At 39.3% G+C, this 26,429-nt stretch overlaps 1 protein-coding gene across 4 annotated transcripts in view; it reads right to left on the reverse strand.

Moving 5' to 3' along the window:
• PAG1 (phosphoprotein membrane anchor with glycosphingolipid microdomains 1) overlaps positions 1 to 26,429 on the reverse strand; it is a 213,952-nt gene that overhangs the window by 10,430 nt on the left and 177,093 nt on the right. For 3 of the 4 annotated variants that reach the window (XM_070747978.1, XM_070747977.1, XM_070747979.1), the window contains exons 2-4: positions 23,752 to 23,797; positions 6,397 to 6,603; positions 2,976 to 3,027 (exon numbers count right to left, since the gene is read on the reverse strand). In XM_070747978.1, the coding sequence (XP_070604079.1) occupies positions 2,976 to 3,027; positions 6,397 to 6,521 (177 nt within the window). In that variant the 5' untranslated portion in view covers positions 6,522 to 6,603; positions 23,752 to 23,797. Of the gene's footprint in view, positions 1 to 2,975; positions 3,028 to 6,396; positions 6,604 to 23,751; positions 23,798 to 26,429 lie in introns of those variants that run through there. The other variant, XM_070747980.1, reaches the window with a different exon arrangement.

A 26,429-nucleotide genomic window follows, 5' to 3' on the forward strand; every position in this document is an offset into this window, starting at 1 on the left:
TTCTGCTGCACAAATCCCAGCGACAGTTAGGTCCCACAGAGTTGGCCTTCTCCGGGTCCCATCGACAAAACAATGTTGTCTGGCGGGACCCAGGAGAAGAGCCTTCCCTGTGGTGGCCCCGACCCTCTGGAATCAACTCCCCCCAGAGATTAGGACTGCCGCCACCCTCTTTGCCTTTCGCAAACTCCTCAAAACCCACTTCTGTCATCAGGCATGGGGAAATTGATTCCCCTGGGCCGTTTCCGTTGTATGTATGGTCTGTATGAGATGTATGATTGTTTTTTATATTAAGGGTTTTAAATTTGTTTTAATCATTGGATTTGTATTGTGTCCTGTTGTGAGCCGCTCCGAGTTTTCAGAGAGGGGCGGCATACAAATCGAATCAAATCAAATCAAATCAATCAATCAATCAATCAATCTGAAATCCAGGGACAAGGAATGTTACTTCTATTCCATTCCACTCCCCAGCCTAATCTGGGGGAGGCTTTCGCATGGATCCCTTTTGTGGGTTCTCTAGTCAAGAGTGGCAAGCGGTGCCCCTCTTTCTACCCAAGAAGGCTGCTACTGAATTTGCTGTGTGACCAACAGGACGCCTGTGGCTGTTTTCCTTCCCCTTTTTGGAGGGTGGAGTGGCCCGCTGCACCCACCCTTGTCCTGGGCTTCCTCCTGCCCTTTGCTTCCCCTGTCTTTTCCACCCATTTTGTTTTGCTTTATTTTAATGTATCCTACAGAAGTTATTACCTGCATCCAAGGACAAGGATGCTTGTTGCCGCCAGTGATGTGTGCTGGGTGCAGGTGACATCAGGGTAATCTTAAAATGAGGCAACCATTGCCAAGCTGTATGCTTCATTATTGTTTTGACCATTACAACAGTCAACCCACTCAATTGGGGGGAAAGAGGCGGGGAGATGGAGATTGCAAGGAGGAGGCAGAGCCACTTCTCACCTCTTTTCTACACACAGCTCTCCTGCAGGCACTGGCTGCTCAGTCAGGAGGAATGTGCTACCTAACACACACACACACACACACACAAACCTTGACTTGGAAAAAGAGCTGTAGTGGTTTTTTGTTAAAGTTGCTTCCTTCTGAGCTGCCCTGTAGTTTTGCAAAGCGTGAAGCCGGAATGTTGATAAGGGAGGCAACGGGGCTCCGGAGCATGGTGGGAGAGGTCTATCTAATTTAACACACACACACACGAACAGGATTGTTAAATTAGATAGACCTATCCCACCGTCGAGAGAAAGGAAGTGCCCCACATACCACGTTCCTTTTCCCACCCCTAATTAACAATCTTCTTCGTTCCCCTGTTCATTTTTTATTCACTCTCGCTCTGTGTCCCTCCTCCACTCTTAAATCCACTTACAGGACTTGGAAACAACTTTAACAAGCAACTGCCGTGGCTCCTTTTCCAAGTCAAGGTGTATGTATGTGTGTGTGTTGCAAATTGTAATTTCGGAGCCCTTATCAACGTTCCAGCTTCCCGCTTTGCAAAACTATCGGGCAGCTCGAAGGAAGGAAGCCTAAGCACTTTCTGAAAATACATGTCATAAGTGTGCAGAGAGTTGGATTCGTCTTTAGTTCGTATCTCCTGAATTGCTTTATCCCAGGACCGCTGGAGACCTATTTATTTTTCTCCTGCCTTGATTTTGAGTCAGGTCAAGGTCACATTATTATTATTATTATTATTATTATTATTATTATTATTAAAATTTGTATGCCGTCCCTCTCCGTAGACTCGGGGGGGCTCACAACAATAGTAGCAAAACAATATGTAATACAAATCTAATAATTTAAACTAAAAACCCATAATTTAAAAACATGCACACAACACATACAGTAAAGTCTGGGTTATCTGACATTTTCGGCTATCCGACTATCAGCCCGCCCATTTATGTCGGATAATTGAAACTCTACTATATAACAATAAAAGTTTTTTTGAAAAAAAATTATAGCTTTGCATATATCTGTTCCTGATTATTTATGTATTGAATTTATATATCTGTCCATTCCATACCAGTAACAGATTACACTGCTGATCAGATATTAAAATTAAAGTAAGAATCGTTTAGATTTGTTTTAAAAATATGAACAGTGTTCCCTCAATTTTCGCGGGTTCGAACTTCGCGGAAAGTCTATACCACGGTTTTCAAAAATATTAATTAAAAAATACTTTGCGGGGTTTTTTCCCTATACCATGGTTTTTCCCACCCGATGACGTCATATGTCATTGCCAAACTTTCGTCCGCCTTTAATAAATATTTTTGTTAATAAACGTTAATAAATAAACATGGTGAGTAATAATCTAAATGGTTGCTAAGGGAATGGAAAATTGCAATTTAGGGGTTTAATGTGTTAAGGGAAGGCTTGTGATACTGTTCATAGCCAAAAATAGTGTATTTACTTCCGCATCTCTACTTCGCGGAAATTCAACTTTCGCGGGCAGTCTCGGAACGCATCCCCCGCGAAAAGTGAGGGAACACTGTATTCTCATGCTCTTTAAAAATGCATATAAAGGTCAGCTCTCTTAACTCAGCAGGATATTCCTCAGATCTGAAATGGTTACAGAGGAGGAATGATCATGATGTCAAAAATGCATTAAAAATAGTAAAAATACTATTAAAATTCTGAAGATAACTAAAGTTCCTTCCGTCAGGAGTATGCATCAGAATTCTTATTTTATATTGTTTATTACATATGGCTATTTTGATCAGAAGATCATGTACTGGTTTGCTAAGTATTAGTACACCACAAGGTAAAAATAACTGAGGTCAGCTTGACCAGGTAATTTTTTCCATCTATAAAATGAGGCAAATATCATTTATCATATTATATAAGGATTACATAAATGCATTCCTAGCATTTATTCATACCCAACCCTTAAATAATATCCCAGCTCCCCAGTTCAGTATTTCTCCTTCATTACAAACTATAGAAAAAACATTTTAATAGCTATTTTATTAGGCCTTTTTTTTTACCACATTCATCAGATTTTCATGATCCCCATTTTGCTGTTCAGGCCTTTTCTCCCTGTAATGCAGATCAGATTTAGATATATTGTCAGAATATCTACAATCCATTTCAACAAATAAGATGTATATAACATAAATTCTGACAAATTCTGATAGTATTGATGTGCTTATTACTATATTTCAATTTTGAATACTGCATTGCCACATCAAAATAATAAATTATATTATAATATATTATTATCAAAATAATTATAATATTATAATTATGTTATCATACTATATAATAATATATTTCAACCTGGAGCCCTTTTCTATTGTTTTTTGGTTGGTGTTGAATGGTGAAAAAAGGAATCAGTCTCTTTTGTTGTCGATTCAGAATTATTTGGCTACCTTGATACTTTCAAAAAGGTCTTCATGTCTTAAATTTCATAGGAAACATTTTTAATTTCTTTCTACTATGAAACAGTATAATGGAGAAGTTTCTCATTCTGAAGAGGTACATGATACAGTAATACCTCGTCTTACGAACTTAATTGGTTCCGGAAGTAGGTTCGTAAGACGAAAAGTTCGTAAGACGAAATATTGTTTCCCATAGAAAACAATGTAAAAGCGATTAATGCATGCAAAGGGGGAAAAAATCCCAAAATGGCACTCTGCTGGGTGCCGCCACCCGGCTGTCACCTTTTAAAACAGCCGGGGGGCTTCTCGGCGTTCTCCTGAACCCGAACCCAAACTTTTCGGGTTCGGGAGGCCGCCGAGAAGCGCCGCCGCCCGGCTGTCACCTTCTGAAACAGCCGGGGGGTTTCTCGGCATTCTCTCGAACGCCGAACCTGGAAGACGTCCTTCCTGGAGGCCACGTTTCAGCCTCAAGGAAGGACGTCTTCGTGACATCAAAGCTCCGCCCATGGAATTCCCTATTGGGGTTCCCCACCTCCTTTCCAGCCTCTAGATCGGCCGAAATCGCTGCCGCCAATTGTAAAAACGGCGCTCCGCTGGGCGGTGCCACCCGGCTGTAACCTTCTGAAACAGCCAGGCGCTTCTCGGTGGCCTCCAGAACCCGAACCCGAACTTCCGGGTTTGGGTTCGGGAGAACGCCGAGAAGCCCCCCGGCTGTTTTAAAAGGTGACAGCCGGGTGGCGGCGCCCAGCGGAGCGCCATTTTGGGATCTGTGGTGGGTTCGTAAGCCAAAAAAAGTTCATAAGAAGAGGCAAAAAATTTCCGAACCCCAGGTTCGTATCACAAGCGGTTTGTATCATGAGGGGTTCATATCATGAGGTACCACTGTATATATAATTCAAAGAGCGGCTGATGTTTTAAACTTCAGCTTTTTTATTACAACCAAAACTAAGTTCTATAATCTGAAAGCATTAATAGTACTCATATGTACTTTTAAAAATGGGACACTCTTTTATTAGCTGCTAAGAAAGCACTTGTCAAAATGAACACATTAATCTCTGTGTTGTTAAGAAATCTTTGTTACTTTGTTTTCCTTTAGATGGAAGTGGATTACACAGTCTTTGCCACAGTCTTTTCTTAATCAGGTTTTATGAATAGATAATAGCCAAATGAAAATGTGTTTTAAAATGTGTTTTAAATTAATCATAGCTCTTGCTATTTTCTATGTACTTAATTTTTAGTATTATTATTATTTATTATTATTATTATTATTATTATTATTATTATTATTATTATTATTATTATATTAGAACAACCATGTTAATTCTAAAATCAGAGGCCTGGCAGCCTGATTTCTGATCAACAATTTTTTTTAAAAGACACAAACGTTGGTGATCCTGAAGCCTTTTTCATCAGGTGCACAGAACAACTAAAATGATATATGATTTAAAATTTGTGTGTGGGTGGGGGGAAGAAAGTGAAGGGAGGGGAAACTAGATTGGTTATACAGATGTGAAATGCCAGACAAATTAGAGGAACCATAAGTATTAACAATTGTTATACATTAAAAACCCATTAGTTTGCTGAAACCTTCTGAAAGTTCCTGGAACCTTTTGATATAACATTTTATATTCATCAATTTATTGTTACTGTTAAAGTCCTCTTTTCCTAAGAATGCCACTCTGAGGTTTGTTATGGAGTGTTCTGGGATGTTGAATTAAAATTCATTAGTTGGAAAAACTGCTATTGGGGTCCCCCCCCCCCATAAGCAAGATTCTATGCCCTGTTAAGGAACCATAATATAATATTTCCCTTGGATATATCTTATTCAGTGATTCATCAAAAAGGGCTGTGAAAATATTTATAGACTCCCTCACATCTGGGACATAAACTATTTCAACTCCTACCCTTAAAACGATGCTAAAGAGCACTGTGCACCAGATCACCTAGACACAAGAACTGTTCTGACCTAGACTTCTTGATAATAACATGGCACAAACAGGATCTCACAAACCTCTTTGCATTGTGTAATGGCTGCTAATTATTGTCATTAGCAGTTGGCATAAGTCCAAGCAAAATCAAACAAATCCAACAAAAAGTCTTTGGGGGCAAGGCAGATAACCCACACAAACCTTGCTCTGCCTTGGCAAGCCGCCCAGAAACAGTTTGCAGGAAACTTTTGCCAAGTTTAAACAGGAACAAAATGGAGGCTTGAGTTGCAAAGACAAGATGTGTAAATGAATAGAGTTGCTTCCTGCAACTCATCTGTCTGTATTCTTCATTTATATACCCTATGGGAGGGGCCAATTCGCTCCAAGCCTTACTTTCAAGTAGTCCTTCTCCTCTGAAACCATTCTTGCCTTTTGCATGAACACATTGAGAACAGGCTCCTCCTATTCTTCCTTACTCATGTTAGTCTCTGGAGGCCCTGGCTGAATCCCTATCTCTGGCACAGAGCCTTCTCCAGACTCCAGGCCTGGCCCAGGTTCCTCCCCTTCCTCCTCACTGTCCAACTCTGCCTCCAGCTACACAGGCTGCTGGCAGACCACAACAAGAACAGTTTTTTCTCAAACACCATCACTCTGCTAAACAAATAATTCCCTCAATATTGTCAAACAATTTACTAAGTCTGCACTACTATTAATTTTCTCATTGTTCCCATCACCCTCTCCTCCCACTAATGATTGTATGACTGTAACTTTGTTGCTTGTATTCTTACGATTTATATTGACTGGTTCCTAATATGATTTGATTGCTTATTTGTACCTGGACTATCATTAAGTGTTGTACCTTATGATTCTTGACGAATCAATCTTTTTTCTTTTATGTACATTGGGAGCATATGCATCACACTTGGCCAATAAAAAATTCAATTCAATTCAATTCTGTTCTAAATAAAGAAATTGAAATATCCCTGAATGGAACTCAGAATAAATTGCTTCCTGTCCTTCACTTATTTGAAAGTTAATTGGCTATTAGGTTTCCAAAGTAATTATATTTCTATTCCCTTTCTTTTTGGCTAAACCCTTACCTGTCACAGCCAGAGCAGAGAAAGAGGAGGAAACTAAATACCAGAAGCATTGCCATGGCTCCCAAACTACCCCATACGATGATATGAAGCACTCCAGTACTTAGGAAACTGCCATCAGGTCCCATGACGTAAAAAGGACGTGAAGATAGGAACGGTTGACGTGATTACTCGCAATAATACTTGGACATTTTATCTGAGAGAGCTTCTCTGTAGTGGGTAAAAAAAAAAGAGGGAGAGAAGAGTAAACCATTCAAATAAACCATAAATAGCAAGCAAGAGCTGTGAAAATCAAATTTTAATTTTTGCTTTAACAATATTTTTAAAATATCAGTGGTATTAATCATTATTACATATTAATGCTTAATATTAAATCAAGGCTTATTCTAATCAAAATGGACACCATCCTGAACCATATGTGATTACCTGGTATTAAAAGATTGGCAATTTTCAGAAGCTATCAAGCAAGTTTAGCTCTTGTTCCAGTACCGAAACCTAACAAGTCCATTTTAACACATTTCTGTGCTGTAAACCCCAATAATTTTAGGATAATAAATACTATAATTATTTAGAAAAAGATTACAGAACTCATAATAAAATTTGAAAGACTATTTTTCCCTACATATACTCATTTCTCTTTTCCTTGCTACTGTGACTAGTTCGCATAGCAAATTGTGTAGTGTGTCGCCAACTAAATCGACCGGATTTGCCAGAGATTGTTTTAGTGGCAAGTTCAATCGGTTGTCCTGCTTCATAGATTTCAATTGTTATTTTATAGTTTTATTTTTATGCCCATTGTGAATACAGTAATACCTCATGATACGAACTTAATTGGTGCAAGGAGGAGGTTCGTAAGACGAAAGGTTCGTAAGATGAAACATTGTTTCCCATAGGAAACAATGTAAAGTCAATTAATCCGTGCAACCAAAAAAACCCCCGCAAAAAAAAGGCTTTCGGTGACTGCTGGGAAGCCGTGCGGCTGTTTTAAAAGGTGACAGCCGGCCTGGGGGGCTTCCCAGCACCCCCCTGAACCCGGGTTCGGGGGGGTGCTGGGAAGCCCCCCAGGCCGGCTGTCACCTTTTAAAACAGCCGCGCGGCTTCCCAGCTGTCTCCCGAAGCCGAACGGCAAAGCCGAACTTCCGCGTTCGGCTTCGGGAGACAGCTGGGAAGCCGCACGGCTGTTTTAAAAGGTCACAGCCGGGCTGGGGGGGTTCCCAGCAACCTCCCGAACCGAACCTGGGGTTCAGAAAAATTTTGCCTCTTCTTACGAACTTTGTTCGAGTTACGAACCGGCGCTCGGGAGGCTTCTGGGAAGCCCCGCCGCCCGGCTGTCACCTTTTAAAACAGCCGCGCGGCTTCCCAGCAGTCTCCGAACGCCGGTTCGTAACTCGAAAAAAGTTCGTAAGAAGAAGCAAAATTTTGCTGAACCCCGGGTTCGTATCACGAGTTGTTCGTAAGACGAGGGGTTCGTATCTTGAGGTACCACTGTACTTAAGTTGTTTTATTTCAATTTTGCTTGATGGCAAGACTTGTTCCAACCTTGAGCACAAGATGGCAGAAGTGGACTATAGTTTTCTCCTGATGATTGAAAAGCTGTTACATTTTGTGAATTGCCAATCCACTCTTATTTTAAGCCATAGTATAATTTGCAGCTATGATAAAATTCACAGGAACCTGATTATTCAATTGTAACCCATCAAAGTTAAATGACTAATTGCCAAACATTTTCTCATTTACATTTTTTCGAGTATCAATTCATACTGGTATGCAACTCACAACACAAAATGAATGTTCAGTATTATCTTTAACAATAGTCGTTTTAGACACTGCAGAAAGGAAAGTATGATTTTAGTCCATTCTTTATGTCTTGATATTTATGGAGAATAAGAAATGAAATATGTTTGAAGATATGTTTTTAGAGAGTGTCATAAAGTCCTCATAAAGCCGACTCAAATCTAAGAATAGCTTTATAGCAAGGACAAACTTTGTTAAGGGTACACAATAATAAAATCAAATCACATCAAATCAAAGAAAGAGGAAGGAGACCATTGAGCAAAGAATAACATTATTAGATTTGTTACTATGTATTGTTTTTTTACCATTGTTGTGAGCCGCCCCGAGTCTGCGGAGAGGGGCGGCATATAAATCCAATAAATCTAAATCTAATCTAATCTAACATTAAAGGAGACTATAGCTGTAAGATCTGACCTCGTTTATACTACTTGGAGGACCCTGAATAGGTTGAGAGTTGGAGTGCCTAAATGTAAAACCAATATGCTAACATGGAGACTCTTAGCAGATAACAATATGCTAAGTGAACGTGGAGAGACACAGAGCCAAGCCCATCTCCTGGTATGTTGGCTACTACCAGAAATATGTACCGATAATGATTTATTTTGAGCCAATAACAAAGCCAAGAAGGTGGTTTCATTCCCACTGCATTCCAGGGCAAGGATACTGCAAAATCTCCACCCCCACCCCACTACTGGAGCTAGCCAAAGGTAGTATTTGCTGGTTTTCCGAACTACTCAAAATTTCCGCTACTAGTTTTGTAGAACCTGTCATAACCTACTGAATTTCACCCCTGCTTTATAGTGGTAAGTGTTTCGCTGGTATTTTGAACTGCGTGGAGGAAGACAAAGAATTCTGACCCCACTCCCAGGAAATTATGACAATTATTTTTAAAATCACAATGTAACTTGCAAGTGTGGAGGGAAGTAGTTGATTGGTTAGGGGTAGTTGGGTGGGACTTCTTGTGGGGGAGGGACTACTCCAGTTGAGAGGACGTTGCTTGGCTCATATGAGGAAAGTCAATGCTGTTCCTCTTTGTTATACCAAATAGGTTTGTTGCAGCAGTCTTTGGAAACATTGGTTTAAATCAGTGCTTCTCAAATAGTGGGGCTACTGTCCGGACGGGGGAGGAATGCAGTGTGGTAGTGAAAATGGAGCTCCACCCCAAAGCACCCAATTTTCACTGAAAGAAGATGAAAGAAAATTCAGGGTGTCCTGCATAAGCCACGCCCACAGTGTGGTAGTAAAAATTTTGATAGCCCTTCACTGGGTGCACCCCAGGGGGAAATGTGTGACCCTCTCGATAAATTCTCCCGGACTGGGAGTGTGTTCCCATTTGCAGGCTGCTCCGAGCCCGAAAGAGAAGGCGGCTTAGTGGGGCGGGGCAGCTGTGTGGGTTCTTGTTGTTCTCAGTGGGCGCTGTGATAGCCATGAACAGCATGGCAAACCTGCACGTGAACAAGGAGGAGCATCCGCTGCATCTGGGTAAAAGCTTTGAACGGCACCCTAAAGCCTCCTCCCACACTATTCGCTATGAGTGCCCAGCAGAGGCGACGCTTATGGGACAGGACAGCAGCCCCAAAACACTGGCTTGATTAAGCTGGTCTGGCCCTGTGTCAAAAGAAGGCCTTAACCACGGTAGCCTATGCCTGCCTAACTGCCTAATCAAAAGCAGGCTCCAATGAGTTCAGTGTGACTTATTCCCAGGTAAGTTGGGAGAGCAGCTTCCCTAGCCAATAGTTTGCTTGCAGCTTATAATAAGCAAAATAATAAATATTAACACTAAAATTCCATTGAGGCCCAGATCCAAGTGTTGTAGGGGCGTAAAATGTTTGCTTCTTCCTGGAGGTGAGTAACAGAAAATAATTGAGAAGCTCTGGCTTAAAAGGAACATGAAATTTCAGATTTTTTTCATCCTAAATTTTTTAGTTTATCATTTCTTGATAGTCAACATCTGAAAGGCAAGTTATTTAATTCCATTGTAAATAAACTCAATTTAAAATGTAATGCATAGAGACCAGTACTTTGGATCTTATTGGAACTACTTTATATGCTGATGGAAATTATAATGGATGGCAGATAAATCTCTGATTCATTCCTAAATAACAATGAAGATGACGCATTGCTTCCTACAGACTCCTCTAACTTCTTAATTAATGTCTATAATGTAGTATTTAATGATGTCAGTGCTACCTAATAATTGTCCACAAGCATACATTATTGCCTAATTATGGCATATCATTCTCTCTCATTCTGACTCTCTCTGGAATCAGAGAAATAATTACAGGGATTATACATAGGCTGTTTTTCAAGACAATTTTCCCACCAAGCTTTATGGTTTTAAACTGTAATAAACAATCAAATCTTTATATGCCAGAAATGGGAACTTCACAGCCTGTGGACTGTGACCGATCTCTCTTTATTTTTGCGGCCCTAGAACAGGATTATGTTTTCAAAATTACAATTTTCAACAATACGGTTTTTGTTTTTCTTTATAAAGAGAGAGAGAGAGAGAAAGTAGGTATCTTCAGTCTCTACTAGATTTAGTGCAGAGGATTTCAAACTTGGCAACTTTTAAGTCTTGTGGACTTCAATTCCCAGGATTCTAGGAATTGAAGTCCACAAGTCTTAAAGTTTTCAAGTTTGGGGCCCCCTAATTTAGTGCAAGCATTTTGCCTTTAAAAACCTTGAGACTCCCTCTTCACCCATGAAAAAAGAGTGAATATGTTCAGTCTCTCCTTTTGTGGATGTTCTTATTGCTAATCTAGTTTCTGTGGTCTCGAGGTGGAGTTCTTGCCTGACAATCAGGAGGTTGTGAATTGAATCCTAGGTAGACGCAGATGTAGGGTCTCCTGCTTGGGCAAAGGTTTGGACTAGATGACACGCAAGCAGGGGTGGGGTACTGCCCAGATAGGGGGTCTCCTGCTTGGGCAAAGGTTTGGACTAGATGACACGCAAGCAGGGGTAGGCTACTGCCCAGATAGGGGGAAATGCAGTGGGGTAGCAAAAATGGAGCTCCACCCCAGAGCACACAATTTGCACTGAAATATGTTGAATGAAAATGCAGGGCGTCCTGCATAAGCCATGCCCACCGTATGATAGTAAAAAAATTGGTAGCCCTTCACTGCATGCAAGGTCCCTTCCAACTCTTTTCCTCTGTTAAATCTATACACATTCGGATCCTTGGTATCTAAAAATATTTAAAAAGTATTCTTCTGTTCACAAAAAAAGACCATTAAGTTATACCACCAGAATGACTGTATGGGCTTCCCATGAAGCAGAGATCCCACTCTGAAAAATAAAAAGATTTTAGGGTAAGAGAGGGAAAATGTTCTGGTTGTTTTTTATCTTGATGTGTAGGTTAAAAAAAATCTCTAAAGATTACAGAAAATGTATATGTCAGTGCTGATGCTATACGTTTAGGTAGCTTGCAATTCCATTTGATACTATTAGTGGCCCTCCCTTCTTTTTCACTTTATTGATTAAAGTACCGTAATAAAAATGACCCTTTTAAGCTCATAGCATAATTTTCAACTTTATATATTACAGCTCGAGACCTTTCTAAAGATTGGAACCATTTTCATGATAAATATTCTCTCTGGGATACTCTGTGAGTATAGCAGTCTGATGTTTCCTGACTGTGTGCATTGCAATTTTATGTTTCCTGCAGACAATTGAGTATTACTTAAGTTATATAATGTCCGTGTGGAAATCATCTCTATGCAATTAGGGTAAATGAAACTGCACCACACAGTAATTCTCAAAGCTCCTTCCCCTAATTAAACAAATATTATCAAATATGCAGGGACCTTGGTGCTCTCTGAGCTTGGTGGTTTTCTTGCAAATGTTTAATTACCAAACTAGGTAGAAATGCCCTGTAATATTGATGGTATTACCTAGTTTGGTAATGAAATGTCTGCAAGATAACCACTAAGCTCAGAGCATCAAGGACCCCACAGTTCAACCCTGAACTCCAAATATTTTTTTATCATTACCAAATATAAATTAAAACGACCCAAACTATATCTTCAAACTTTAAAGAAACTTGCAAAAAATAAATTTGGTTTAAAATGGTTCTTTTATATTCATTTAAGATGTGTGAACTTAAAAATTTGACCCAATTATCTGTATACTTTAAATATTTCAGATGTATGCGAAAGCAAACAAGCTACATTCATCAAATTTATCTTGTTTGCTGAAGGGGTGGTGAGGGGTGGTGAGCTAGAAGGGGTTGGCAAACCTCCCAGAGGCTTACAGCCCATGAACAGCGGCAACAGAAAACAGCTTGTAAAAGCCGTGCAAGCAGTGGTGGCCATGAATGGACTGATGGATTGATTTGCAATATCGGAAGTCATCTGGAAAAGAAATACAATTTAAATGAAGGGCTGGAATAGAGAAGAAAAGCAGAAGATTAAAGTGGTGAGTCATTTTGTTGGACAAGAAAATTGGGACTTCTTTTAAGCTTAAGGAAACTAACATATCGAAAAGCTTGGGAAGCTGCTAATTAACAAATGGAAGATTTTTAAATAAATAACTCAGAACGCTGTAACTAAAACCCAATGCTAGAAAATTCTGAGAATTTCTGAATTAACTGTGGATTAAGAAAGTATTGGAATCAATTTATATAGATTTTTACCGTTATTAAAATATACAAAGACATAGAATAAAATGAGAAGATCTATGGGACTGAGTAAGAGTGCCATCTGCTGGCAAGAGGTTTTACATCAACTGTCCACCACTGGTTATTTACACAGCTGTTGACCTTGAACTTAGTATAAGTATCTTAGTATAAAGCACTGGTTATTTTGTCTCCAATAGTTATAACAAAGGATTCCCATCTGCTGGCTGATTGAACTTTGAATGAACTTTGAAAAGGATACTTTAAATACTAAAATGGATACTTTATTTGGCACAGAGAAAAGTAATTTGTATAAGGTTGTTGGAAAAACATTATTAGACAGCTGGATTTACTATAAAGGCTTGTGGCTTTTGATATTGGCAACACGGAGGTGAGTAAATTGAGGACTTTGCAGTTTTTAAAAAAGACTATTGTGAAGACTTAAGGAGAAAAATTTGAAGATGGAATCAGGAAGAAAATATAGAAACTTTTGGACAAAAATGAGGTTTCTAACAAAGATTATAATAAGGATAACAACACGGACTAAAAACATAATGGCTGATACAAAGCAAAGAGTTAGAAAGGAGGAAAAATCAGAGAAGGATGACCATATGGAAGAAAATATAGACAATTATAGAGACAAAAGGAATTAAAACCTTGAAAATGGATAGATTAATGGATATATTACATATAATGAGGATTACATTGGGTTAGTGGTATGGAAGGAGAAGAAGTAAAGGATTACAGAGATAAAAGGAAAGAAATGGACAGATTAATGGTCACATTATATATTATGATGTTTACACTGGGATGAACACTGATAAGAAAAGGATAGGGTATGGGCAGAAGTATTGGCTATGGCAAATTAAAAAGGAAGAAGGAAATAGAGGGGACAGATTAAGAAGAACAGGAAGAGAATTCATACATATAATATATGTAAGGAGAAGAAGGGAGAAAAGAAAAGGGAAAGAAATTGGGGGTACAAAATGGCAAGGAAGAATTTGAAGGGGACTAAAAAAAGAGAATGGAAATTTGAAGAAAATGGATGATTGGAATCTGATTATTATATAATAATCTCTTTTTGCTCTTTTTTATATTATAGGTATCACAAGCTACTTAATATAAGCAAATATGACTACTAATACAAATTTAAAATTGTTAAAAATTTACATGAATTAAAGGGAAGAAACATAAGCAAAATGAAAGGAATGTATCAATGGGATATAACTTGATATAAATCTGATTAATTGATTAAGTTTAAAATTGGTAAATATTTATGTGTTATTAGAAGAAAGATTGACCACAAGTAAAGTAAATTTTATAATGTATATAAATTTATGGAATTTGAATGATTATTAATTGGATTTTGATTAAATTTAGAATTAGTGAATATATATTGTACCACCAGTAGTAAAATAAACTATAGAAACATAGAAACATAGAAGACTGACGGCAGAAAAAGACCTCATGGTCCATCTAGTCTGCCCTTATACGATTTCCTGTATTTTATCTTACAATGGATATATGTTTATCCCAGGCATGTTTAAATTCAGTTACTGTGGATTTACCAACCACGTCTGCTGGAAGTTTGTTCCAAGGATCTACTACTCTTTCAGTGAAATAATATTTTCTCACGTTGCTTTTGATCTTTCCCCCAACTAACTTCGGATTGTGTCCCCTTGTTCTTGTGTTCACTTTCCTATTAAAAACACTTCCCTCCTGAACCTTATTTAACCCTTTAACATATTTAAATGTTTCGATCATGTCCCCCCCTTTTCCTATGATGAAGATGAAAGATGAAAGAAATTATTGTGAATTTTGGAATATGCCTTCCCTATTACCAATTAGAAATTGTATACAAAGTACCGTATGTATAATTTGATGTTAAATATTAAATATAAGTAAATGTGGAGCTTTTAGAGGCTAAGGGTTTTTAGTTATCAGAAAAAGTAAATAAGGATGAGAAGGAGGTATTACCGCTTAGATTTAAAAAGTTAGAGATATAATACTTAGCAGGTGAAGGAAACATTAGGGATAAAGTTAATTAGAAGATAATTTGTGTATCTGGATGATGGAATTAGAAAAGGAGGTAGCAAAAGTAATATATACCGAAGGGTAAGATATAATAGATTGGCTATGTGCTTCTTTTTAAAATTGTACTTAAAAGAAGATATCTGTTTAAGCTGCATTGAAGTATATGATGTCATAAGCATGTTTTTACTATGGAGAAAAAAATAAAATCTTTTTGGGGGAAAATAGTATGCATTTGATCATTGATTTCTGAAGTTAAATACATTTAACATAAAGTACTTAATTGAAGTATCTTCAGGATTTCAAATGTATTGCTATACATGCAGCAATCCACTCAACTCTGCTTTTCAAAAATATTAATTATGCTTAATATTTATAGTTGAAATGATATATAAAGAAATCTGTTTCTTTATACATAATTTCAACGATTACTTTACACATCATTCCAACTATTTCAACTTTCTAGTGCTGTGATACTTGCCTGCCTTTGTTTCTGCAAAAGGAAAACATAAGGTTATAAACCTGAGAGAACAATTTGCAAGCAGTGGGTTATCTTCCTTAAATACCACAGAGCAAATATGATTATGAAATCTAATTATCTGCTGCTTATACAGTCTTAACAATCTCTTCAACTAATGAATGTCTTTGCACATTTAATTGGGTAAGAGGGGGAGAGAGAGATGGAGTTCTCAGACAGTTTTATATGTCAACTAATTTTGCAATTCTGATGATCCCAAAGGGAAAGTTCATAAGTATACATGCATTCTCACACACAAGGCCTCCTACCACCTTTCCCTAAAAATAAGAAGAACCTTACATGGAACTGAGCTTAATATTCTATTCAGCTGTAAGTCTCAGCAATAGGTGCCTTTGATTGGTTAAAACATTATATCTATCTATCTATCTATCTATCTATCTATCTACCTACCTACCTACCTACCTACCTACCTACCTACCTACCTACCTACCTATTTCCTGGCTTTATTGTTGTTAATAAATCACTCAAAGTGGCAAACATATCGAATACTCCTTCCTCCTCTTATTTCCCCCACAACCCTATGAGATGGCTTGGGCTGAGAGGGTGATTGGCCCAAAGCAGGGGTAGGCAAAGTTGGCTCTTCTATGACATGTGGACTTCAACTCCCAGAATTCCTGAGCTAGCATGTTAGGCCCAGGAATTCTGGGAGTTGAAGTCCAGAAGTCATAGAAGAACTGACTTTGCCTACCGCTGGCCCAAAGTCAGCTAGCTTTCATGCCTAAGGCAGGGACTAGAACTCGTGGTTCCCTGGTTTGCCTCTTTTAGATTTTGCAAGCCATTGTGGACTAGGTTCTAAATTTCATATATTGCATTTTACTTTCAACTTTCCTTTAAGGATCTTTAAGCTTTTAACAAGCTTGTATGCTGGTTTAAGTGAGAAACATTGATTCATTAATATTCATCAAGTTTTATGGTTGAAAAGTAATCTGGCTCTGAAATTTATTATTTGACCTCAACCTGCTACACAGGATGAGACATTAAAGCTGTAGCAAAAGGAAAGAACCACAGTATCCTCAGTGATATATAATATATATATATATTTATATATTTTAAAAATAGATACCGGTATATCTATTCTTGAAATATTTGAGATTTTCTGTACAGAATGTATAAATGTATCATCTTAATATTGATATTAATCATGGTGACAAATCAAGAGCCATCAAAGCAGGCACTTCACAAATTAGCGAAGTTTTCAGCCATTATCTTATTCCAGTTTGTGATTTCTCAATCTAACTATAACTTTTTCTGCTGGCTTTCCACTCAAGCAGTAACAATTCACTACCTTCTAGGGGTAGTGATTTCTGACAGTCTCAAAATGGGTGAGCAGTGTGGTCGGGCAGTAGGAAAAGCAAGTAGGATGCTTGGCTGCATAGCTAGAGGTATAACAAGCAGGAAGAGGGAGATTGTGATCCCCTTATATAGAGCGCTGGTGAGACCACATTTGGAGTACTGTGTTCAGTTCTGGAGACCTCACCTACAAAAAGATATTGACAAAATTGAACGGGTCCAAAGACGGGCTACAAGAATGGTGGAAGGTCTTCAGCATAAAACGTATCAGGAAAGACTTAATGAACTCAATATGTATAGTCTGGAGGACAGAAGGAAAAGGGGGGACATGATCGAAACATTTAAATATGTTAAAGGGTTAAATAAGGTCCAGGAGGGAAGTGTTTTTAATAGGAAAGTGAACACAAGAACAAGGGGACACAATCTGAAGTTAGTTGGGAGAAAGATCAAAGGCAACATGAGAAAATATTATTTTACTGAAAGAGTAGTAGATCCTTGGAACAAACTTCCAGCAGAGGTGGTTGGTAAATCCACAGTAACTGAATTTAAACATGCCTGGGATAAACATATATCCATTGTAAGATAAAATACAGGAAATAGTATAAGGGCAGACTAGATGGACCATGAGGTCTTTTTTTGCTGTCATTCTTCTATGTTTCTATGATTGTTTTTCAAGGTCACCCAAGTGTTAGAGAGCAAATTGGGCAAAGCAGGAATAAATATTCAAGCTTTTAAAAAAAAGATAACTACTAGGAGTTTTCCGATATTCTTAAACCTCTTTTCCTTTTTACCCCATTTGTAGTTTCACATTTCTGCCCATTGCTGTCAATGAAAAATTCTCTCTCGTCTTCATAGAAAAAGCTGTGAAACGCAGCTTAGGAAAAATTCAGCTTATCCCTATTGCAAACGTAAGAGGCTTGGGTGGCTCTGAACTGAAGCAAGAGCACTGTCCCTTTTCAAATGAAATTTCGATTTTCCTTGACTCCCATCCGCCTCAACTAAGTGATTAGCTTCCTATTGACTGCAGCGTTACATGGAAACCCATCCAGCCCATCCAGTTTCCTTGTAATCTTGGGTGGCAAATGTGATGATAGCAGATTTGTAAAACAGCCCAAGTAACATGAGATGTCTTTTGAAGATGCACAGCACTACTGACTGGTTGTAATTGACGGCATAATGCATTGTTCTGTTCTATGATAAAAGGCTGAAAGTTCACACATGTTCAGTCTGCTAAAACACTTTCAAGAAAAAGTGTATGATTAAAGAAAACAATCTGCTAGGCAGCCTCTGTACACTGACAGCAGACAAATGAGGAGCTTTTCAAACTCAACATAGGAAATTGCCTTTGCATTAACTGGCTTATGGCAAGGTTACTTATGGCACATTTGCCTTTAGGACTCAGCAGGTCTATACTGCAAGATATTATGTCAACCATCTGCTGAACAAGCAGAGCGGATCTCAGAGCCTGTGTGTCCCGCTTTGCTTGCAAATTTACCCACTGTGACTAAATACACATGCACAGAACTGATGATTAAAAACAGCCAGATATGATAATTCTAGGGGAGAATTACCATTTTCAATTCCAGAATTAAAACGAAATGGTCTATGCCACATAAGTCATCTTGGGAAGACAAACTTTGAAAGATAAGCTCTTTCTTAAGACAGCTTGCAAATTTGAGCATCACGCACAAATTACATAATTATTACTGTAACTGGGGTGTCATTTTATGCTTAGTAGGTAAGTCTGTTCCTCTCTGCACTAAGAGCAACTCTTTTCTTTGGCTACTGTAAAATGTTTTGTTTTCTGTGCTCTCTTCTCTTTCACGCTGCTTCATGTTCCTTCATAGTCCATCTTACTCTGATGGCATGCTGCACATTGCAGTTTAGAAAATTGTGCAACAAGGGATATACATTCTGACAATTCCTTTTACAAACATCTGTAATCTAAGAGTTTTTCCAGAATGAAATCATCTTCTGATGCCCAGGTAACATCTGCAAATCAGCCTATGTTACATCATTTTGATTACATAATAGTAAAGCCAGTTTGGTCTAGTGGTTGAGTCACCAGGCTAGAAAGCAGAAGATGTAACTTCAAGTGCCACCTCAGCCATGAAAGGCACCCAAGTAGAACCAGTCACTCTCTCTCAGCCCAACCTACTTTGTTGTATGGGGTATATAACTGACTAACCAAATGCACAAAATGTGAAGTGCTGAATGGAATTGTACACTGGCTCTGTGTTAGGCCAGTATAGTGGTACCTCTACTTACAAACTTAATTCGTTCCGTCATCAGGTTCTTAAGTAGAAAGGTTTGTAAGAAGCAATTTTTCCCATAGGAATCAATGTAAAAGCAAATAATGCATGCGATTGTGGAAACCACAGGGAGGGTGGAGGTCCTGTTTCCTCCCAGGAGATTTCTAGAGAGGCTCCACAGAGGCTTCCCCCACCTTTTCTGGCCCTGTTTCCTCCCAGGAGATTCCTAGAGAGGCCCCAAGGAGGCTTCTCTCTGCCTTTTCCAGTTACAGTTTCAGAGGCACGGGTTTGTAAGTGGAAAATGGTTCTTGAGAAGAGGCAAAAAAACTCAAACACCCGGTTATTTAGAAAAGTTCATAAGTAGAGGTGTTTGTAGGTAGCGGTACCACTGTATGAAGGGGATAGAAGGGGAACTCATCAAATTTTCAGATGACACCAAACTGGTGGGAATAGCCAACACTCTAGAAGATAGGCTGAAGATACAGAGGGATCTCAACAAACTTGAATACTGGACCCTGTCGAACAAAATGAAATTCAATGGTGAGGAAAGTAAGGTTCCACTTGACATTTAGACAAAAAAGCCCCAAGTGCACAGGTATGGAATAAGTGATACATGGCTCAAGAGTAGTAACTGTGAGAGAGATATTGGAGTCCTGGTGGGCAATCACTTAAATATGAGCCAGCAGTGTGCTGCAGCTACCAAAACAAAAAATAAAGTCCCAGGCTGCATTAACAGAGGGACAGAATCAAGATCACATGAAGTGTTAGAACCACTTTATAATAATGCCTTGATAAGTCCACCCTTGGAATATTGCATCCAGTTTCGGTTGCCACAATATAAAAAAAGATCTTAAGACTCTAGAAAGAATGTAGAGAAGATGTCTAGAGGACTGGAAGTTAAAGCATAGGAAGAAACGTCCCAGGAATTGGGTATATCTAGTTTAATAAAAATAAAGACTAGGGATGACATGATAGCAGCGTTCCAATATCTAAGCAGGTGCCACAATGAAGAGATGACAAACCTACTCTTCAAAGCTACATGGAAGGCAGGACAGGAGCAATGAATGGAACTTACTCAAGAAGAAAACCAATCAAGAACCAAGCAGAAATTTCCTGATAGTACAATTAATCAGTGGAGTGGCTTGCCTTCAGAAATTGTGTTTGCTCCATTACTGGAGGTTTTTAAGAAGAGAATTTATCTGAAATGGTATAGCACAGTGATGGCAAACCTATGGCACAGGTGCCATAGGTGGCACGCGGAGCCATATCTGCTGGCACGCGAGCTGTTGCCCTAGCTCAGCTCCAACATGCATGTCTGTGCCACCCAACTGATTCTTTATTCTTTATAAGATTACTAAATAAAACCAAGCGCCTACTAGCATTCCTAATGCAAACAAAAGAAAAAGACATAATTAATAAAACTAAATAATTAATTCCTCTGGTAATTCTTTTGCCAAAGTAAAAGTAGACACTAAAAGTTCCATATAAAATCATTAATGGAAAATGTATTATCTAGAAGTAAATAGAAACTGCACTTCAATTTCTATGATTTTTTGTAATAACTAATAAAATGATCCAGGGTTCTAAAGTTTAAATTTTCAATTTGTGACTTTAACATTATGTATGATTTAAAATACCAGTACCAGCTGTTTTTCTATTTCTTGACCTTAGCGTGAGGTTATATTCAAAAAAATATGAAGGGCTTAATGCAAAGGAGCTTGTAATGTGACATGTGCTACATAACATTATAAAGAATAGCTTCACATCTGTTTGTGATTATTTTGTTGCTGCTTTCTCCTCTTCCACATTTCCTGCTTTCTTGTATCTTTTTATGGTATGCTAGTTCTTGTAAATATTTTCATTCATCTTCTTGTGTCTCACATTCATGTCTCAAATACATATCTAAATCTCAGAGATTGTGGAAGACCATAAGGTACAGGATAGCTTTCTGGACAGCAACTAAATTAATATGCAAAAATTATATGTGCATGATTGTCTGTCTGTCTGTCTGTCTGTCTGTCTTTCTGTCCGTTCTTATCTCCCTCTGTCTATCCATCCATATCACTTTTTAACTTTTTAACTTTTTAAAGTAATTTTATTGCACAAATTTTCTGCCAGGTCAAGAACTAAGGACTAGTATGAAATAGTAATAGACCCCCGCTCGTTGCGAGGGTTCCGTTCCAGGACCCCCCGCAACGAGCGGGTTTTCGCGAAGTAGCGCTGCGGAAGTAAATACACCATCTGCGCATGTGCAGATGGCGTTTTTACTCCCACAGCGCTAGCGAGGAGCCGAAGATTGGGGGCGGGGCGGCTGTTTGCCGCCGGCATGGAGGGCTTCCTAGCAGCCCCCCAAACCCGGGTTGGGGGTCCGGGGGGCGCTGGCTCTCGGCACTTTCGAGCTGAGTCCGGGAGCGAATTCGCTTCCGGACTCAGCTCAAAACCGCCGATAGCAAGCGGCAAGGAACGGCTTGTCTCGGCGCTTTCGAGCTGACCGGACTCAGCTCGAAAGCGCCGAGACAAGCCGTTCCTTGCCGCTTGCTATCGGCGGTTTTGAGCTGAGTCCGGGAGCGAATTCGCTCCCGGACTCAGCTCAAAAGCGGCGAGAATGAACGGCGTGGGCGGGCGAAGGGCGGGCGGCAGCGAGGAGTTTGCGTGGGCGGTGGGGAAACTCCTCGCTGACGCCAGCAAGAGGGGGAAGACCCAGGGAAGCCGCTGCCATCTACGCATGCGTGCCCGGCACGCATGCGTAGATGGTATTTTTGACTTCCGGGTTGAAAAATAGCGAAGTACCCTGTTCGCAATGGTTGGGGACGCAATAAACGGGGGATCACTGTACTGGTATATGCTTGTTCACATATTTATGTGGACAAAAGTGTAATGGAAAATATCCAATTACAAATAAAGACTACAGCCACACTCTATTATTATGGCAAAATGGAAACTTGCTTTGGAATGCACCCTTCCCCCAGGATTTGCTAGGTTCCCACCCTTTTTGCCTTTGGGAATAAAGGGCTGACTTTTCCTCCAGGCATTGAGATAGGGCAAATTTGGAACCCAAGGAATGTGTGGCTTGATGGAATGGAGAACCAAGTTTTTATCCAAACTTCTGGTTTGCCCTTTCAGCTGTTTTTTCACTGTCCCAGGCTTCAATGAGGTCTGTGCTCATTCATGGGGATGGGGGGAGATTGTGTGCATGTGCAGAGGAAGTGTGGGGTGTGTCACAATTCAAAGTGTTGGTTATGACCTATAAAGCCCTTCATGGCACCGGACCAGAATATCTTCAGGACCGCCTCCTGCCGCACGAATCCCAGCGACCGGTTAGGTCCCACAAAGTCGTCCTTCTTCGGGTTCCGTCGACTAAACAATGTCGTCTGGCGGGACCCAGGGGAAGAGCCTTCTCTGTGGAGGCTCCGACCCTCTGGAACCAGCTCCCCCCTGAGATTAGGACTGCCCCCACCCTCCCTGCCTTTCATAAACTCCTTAAATCCACCTCTGTCGTCAAGCATGGGGGAACTAAAACATCTCCCCCTTGCCCATGTTGTTTTGCCGTCTGATTGATTGACTGTGTGTCTGGTTTTTTTATATATTGGGATTGTTTTATGAATTTTTTAATTTAAAATTGTAATTAGATTGGTGGGAATTGGATTTGTTACTATGTACTGTTTTTATTATTGTTGTGAGCTGCCCCGAGTTTCCGGAGAGGGGCGGCATATAAATCCAATAAATCTAATCTAATCTAATCTAATGGGGGAAGGGAATGAGCGTGGGCACATGCATGCGTGCTAGCACATGCACACCTACCCTTTGAGCATGAGAATCAAAAAAGTTCGCCATCATTGGCATAAGACAACATGGACCTTCAGCACCTTGGACAGATCAATGGAAAAGAACCTGGTTGACACTGACTTATGAAAAAATGATCAGCAATATACCACAGCCTTCAAAAAAAAATTCCCCAATGCTGACTGATTTGAGGTTGGGATTTATTCTGCCCCTTTTGAGGAGCAGACTGCTTTTCATTGAGAGATAAACTGATCCTGCAGTTGGTGGTTCCTGATATTAAGGATTATATAGAGATGCTATGTGATTCTGACGTGTCAAGGGATGGTATCGCACACACCTGGAGTAGCGCAGGATGTCTTATTCTCCCCAGCACTAACTAAAACCAAACATTTTTACCTTGTGATATTACTAAATGTAACATCGGCTTTAAAAGCAGTGCATTTTATGCAAGGAAAAATAATTCAACTTTTAAATTATATGATTTTCTAAAAAATGTGATTATAGAGACATAATAGGGTGTTTTTTCTCCTGTCATCTATTTTTTTAATGAGAGGCAGGTTTATGGAATTCCATTATATGTAATGTTCAACAGAAAACTTCAGTGCTTTTCTCAACCCATTCTTACTCAATTTAATGAAAAATATTTTTTAAAAAAACATGTAGATAATTACAAAATGGACAAAGATGTGTGGTAAATGCATTGTATTTCATTTGACCTTAACCCTTCGAGCATTCTGCAGTCTTACTGGCTTCACACAGTTCAGTAAATCCAATGAAATGACTTTTCCATTAGAATTGATCACTTAGTTAAAACAGGCTCTGTAAGAAATTTGTACGGGAGACACTGATTTGGCTACATGTATAGATGGCCACTGAAATAATGTAGGTGACTAGTATTGATATAGATGACCCAGTATAAAGTTGTGTTCAAACATTCCTGGGCATAGGCAAGAGCTGTGAGAAGACAGAAAATAAAACCCACTGCTAAATTGTGAAACATGGCAGCAGTTTTGAATCTCCTTGAATGAACTGAATAACACAAAATGTTTGCTTACCTTTACAGAGTTGTCATGCAGCTTCAGTGAGGAAGCAACACGTACCCTGTGGAAAAAAAGAACAGGTTAGAGATGAATAAGGTCCTATTCTTCCTAACTTAAAATAATGTTAGAGTCATTAAACAGCCAATAGTGAAGAAAAAACCTCGTTAGTTCAAAGAGAGGTTCAGGTTATCTCTACATGTTATCACGGCAAATACAGATTTTACAGAAAGTCTCCACTATTTCAGTACCATCAGATTGAAGAGAGTCCAGTAGAGCTGCTGCTGCTGAAGGCGAATGGGAAGAGAAAATGTTTGTCCATCCTCCTTCCTCCTTTCAATTAGCAATAGCACTTAGACATATAAGCAACTGTGTTCTTTTCACCGACGATGTAAAACTATTCAACACCACGGACAACACATCTACTCTCCAAATAGACCTCGACTTTGTCTCAGATTGGTCTAACACCTAGCAATATTGACTTTTGCAAAGCCTTTGACTCAGTGGTCCACGACAAACTACTCCTAAAACTCAAATCCTATGGCATCTCAGGATTCCTCCACAGCTGGATTACTGCATTCCTGTCAAACAGGCAACAAGTTGTCAAAATTGGAAGCGCCATCACCACCCCTGTCCCTGTCAAAAGTGGTGTTCCCCAGGGCAAAGTACTAGGTCCTACTCTCTTCATTCTCTACATCAACGACCTCTGCGATCACATCACAAGCAACTGTGTTCTTTTCGCCGACGATGTAAAACTATTCAACACCACGGATAACACATCTACTCTCCAAAAAGACCTCGACTTTGTCTCAGATTGGTCTTACACCTGCAAACTTCAAATATCAACCAACAAATGCTCTACCCTCCACATCGGCAAAAATAATCCAAACCTCATATATAAACTGAATAAACAAAATCTCACAGCCAACCCCCACTCAGTAAAAGATCTTGGAATACTAATATCAAATGACCTAAGTGCTAAAGCCCACTGCAACAATATCGCCAAAAAGGCTTCTAGAGTTGTTAACCTGATCCTACGCAGCTTCTGCTCCGGTAATCTCACACTACTCACCAGAGGCTACAAAACTTTTGCCAGACCAATCCTTGAATACAGCTCATCTGTCTGGAACCCATACCACATCTCAGACATCAACACCCTAGAAAATGTCCAAAGATACTTCACGAGAAGAGCCCTTCACTCCACTCGAAACAGAATGCCCTACGAAAGCAGACTATCAATCCTAGGTCTAGAAAGCTTAGAACTACGACGTCTAAAACACAATCTAAGTATTGCCCACAAAATCATATGCTGCAACGTCCTGCCTGTCAATGACTACTTCAGCTTCAACCGCAACAACACAAGAGCACGTAACAAATTCAAACTTAATATTAATCGCTCCAAGCTTGACTGTAAAAAATATGACTTTAGCAATCAAGTTGTCGAAGCGTGGAACTCATTACCGGACTCAGTAGTGTCAACCCCTAACCCCCAACATTTCTCCCTTAGACTATCCACGATTGACCTCTCCAGGTTCCTAAGAGGTCAGTAAGGGGCGTACATAAGTGCACTAGTGTCCATTTCATCCCCTGTCCAATTGTCTCTCCTTATCTCATATATCATATATCTTTTCTTCCTTTATATATCTTCTCCTCTATTTTTATATCTTCTCTTTATATATAATACTTCATGTCTATTCTCTTCAATATGTATTGTGTATTGGACAAAATAAATAAATAAATAAATAAAATAAACGGTGCTTTACAGCCTTCTCTAAGCGGTTTACAGAATCAGCATATTGCCCCCAACAATCTGGGACCTCGTTTTGCCCACCTAGGAAGGATGGAAGACTAAGTCAACCTTGAGCCCGGTGAGATCTGAACTGGTGAACTACAGCCAGCAGTCAGCAGAAGCAGCTTGCTGGGCTGCACTCTAACCACTGCGCCACCAATTCTGCTCCAGAAAATACCTCAACTCTTCAAATCATGTTTTGTAGTAGAACTGATGGTGATTAGAAATACTCCTCTAGTCTATTGAGCATCAGAATGCTCTGCTGGATCAGAAGCCTTCTATGAACTGAAAGGGTATTTTCTTCTGGGAGAACATAGATTCTGAACCCAACACAGCATTTGCTGCTTAAATGCAAATGGTGTTTGGAGTGATGACATTGCCAAGGAGAATTAGTGAATGGGAAACTGTAGTGCTAGCCTTTGGCTGACCAACTAACTCTTTCCTTTAAGCCAAGAATCCCTTCTTTTTGACGGGTCTATTTTGCTACATTCACCTTTTCATAGCCAAGAGCTATAAGTTTAACCAAGAAAACAGAATTTAAGCATATGGGAAGATCTAATGCTGGACTTTCTCACATGTCTCCATTTCGGGGGGATTGGAGTTATGGAATATAGAACATATTTAAAGCATATAACATATTTAAAGTATAATACTGTACACCCATTTTCTTCCATTTTCTGCCATTCAGGTACACATTCTTGACATTCTCTGACAACTGAAAATGAATTGATAATTCTTTACCCATAGAAACATAGAAACATAGAAGACTGACGGCAGAAAAAGACCTCATGGTCCATCTAGTCTGCCCTTATACTATTTCCTGTATTTTATCTTACAATGGATATATGTTTATCCCAGGCATGTTTAAATTCAGTTACTGTGGATTTACCAACCACGTCTGCTGGAA

The sequence above is a fragment of the Erythrolamprus reginae genome, chromosome 3 (assembly GCF_031021105.1).
Source record: "Erythrolamprus reginae isolate rEryReg1 chromosome 3, rEryReg1.hap1, whole genome shotgun sequence".
In the NCBI taxonomy this organism is placed as follows: Eukaryota; Metazoa; Chordata; class Lepidosauria; order Squamata; family Dipsadidae; genus Erythrolamprus; species Erythrolamprus reginae.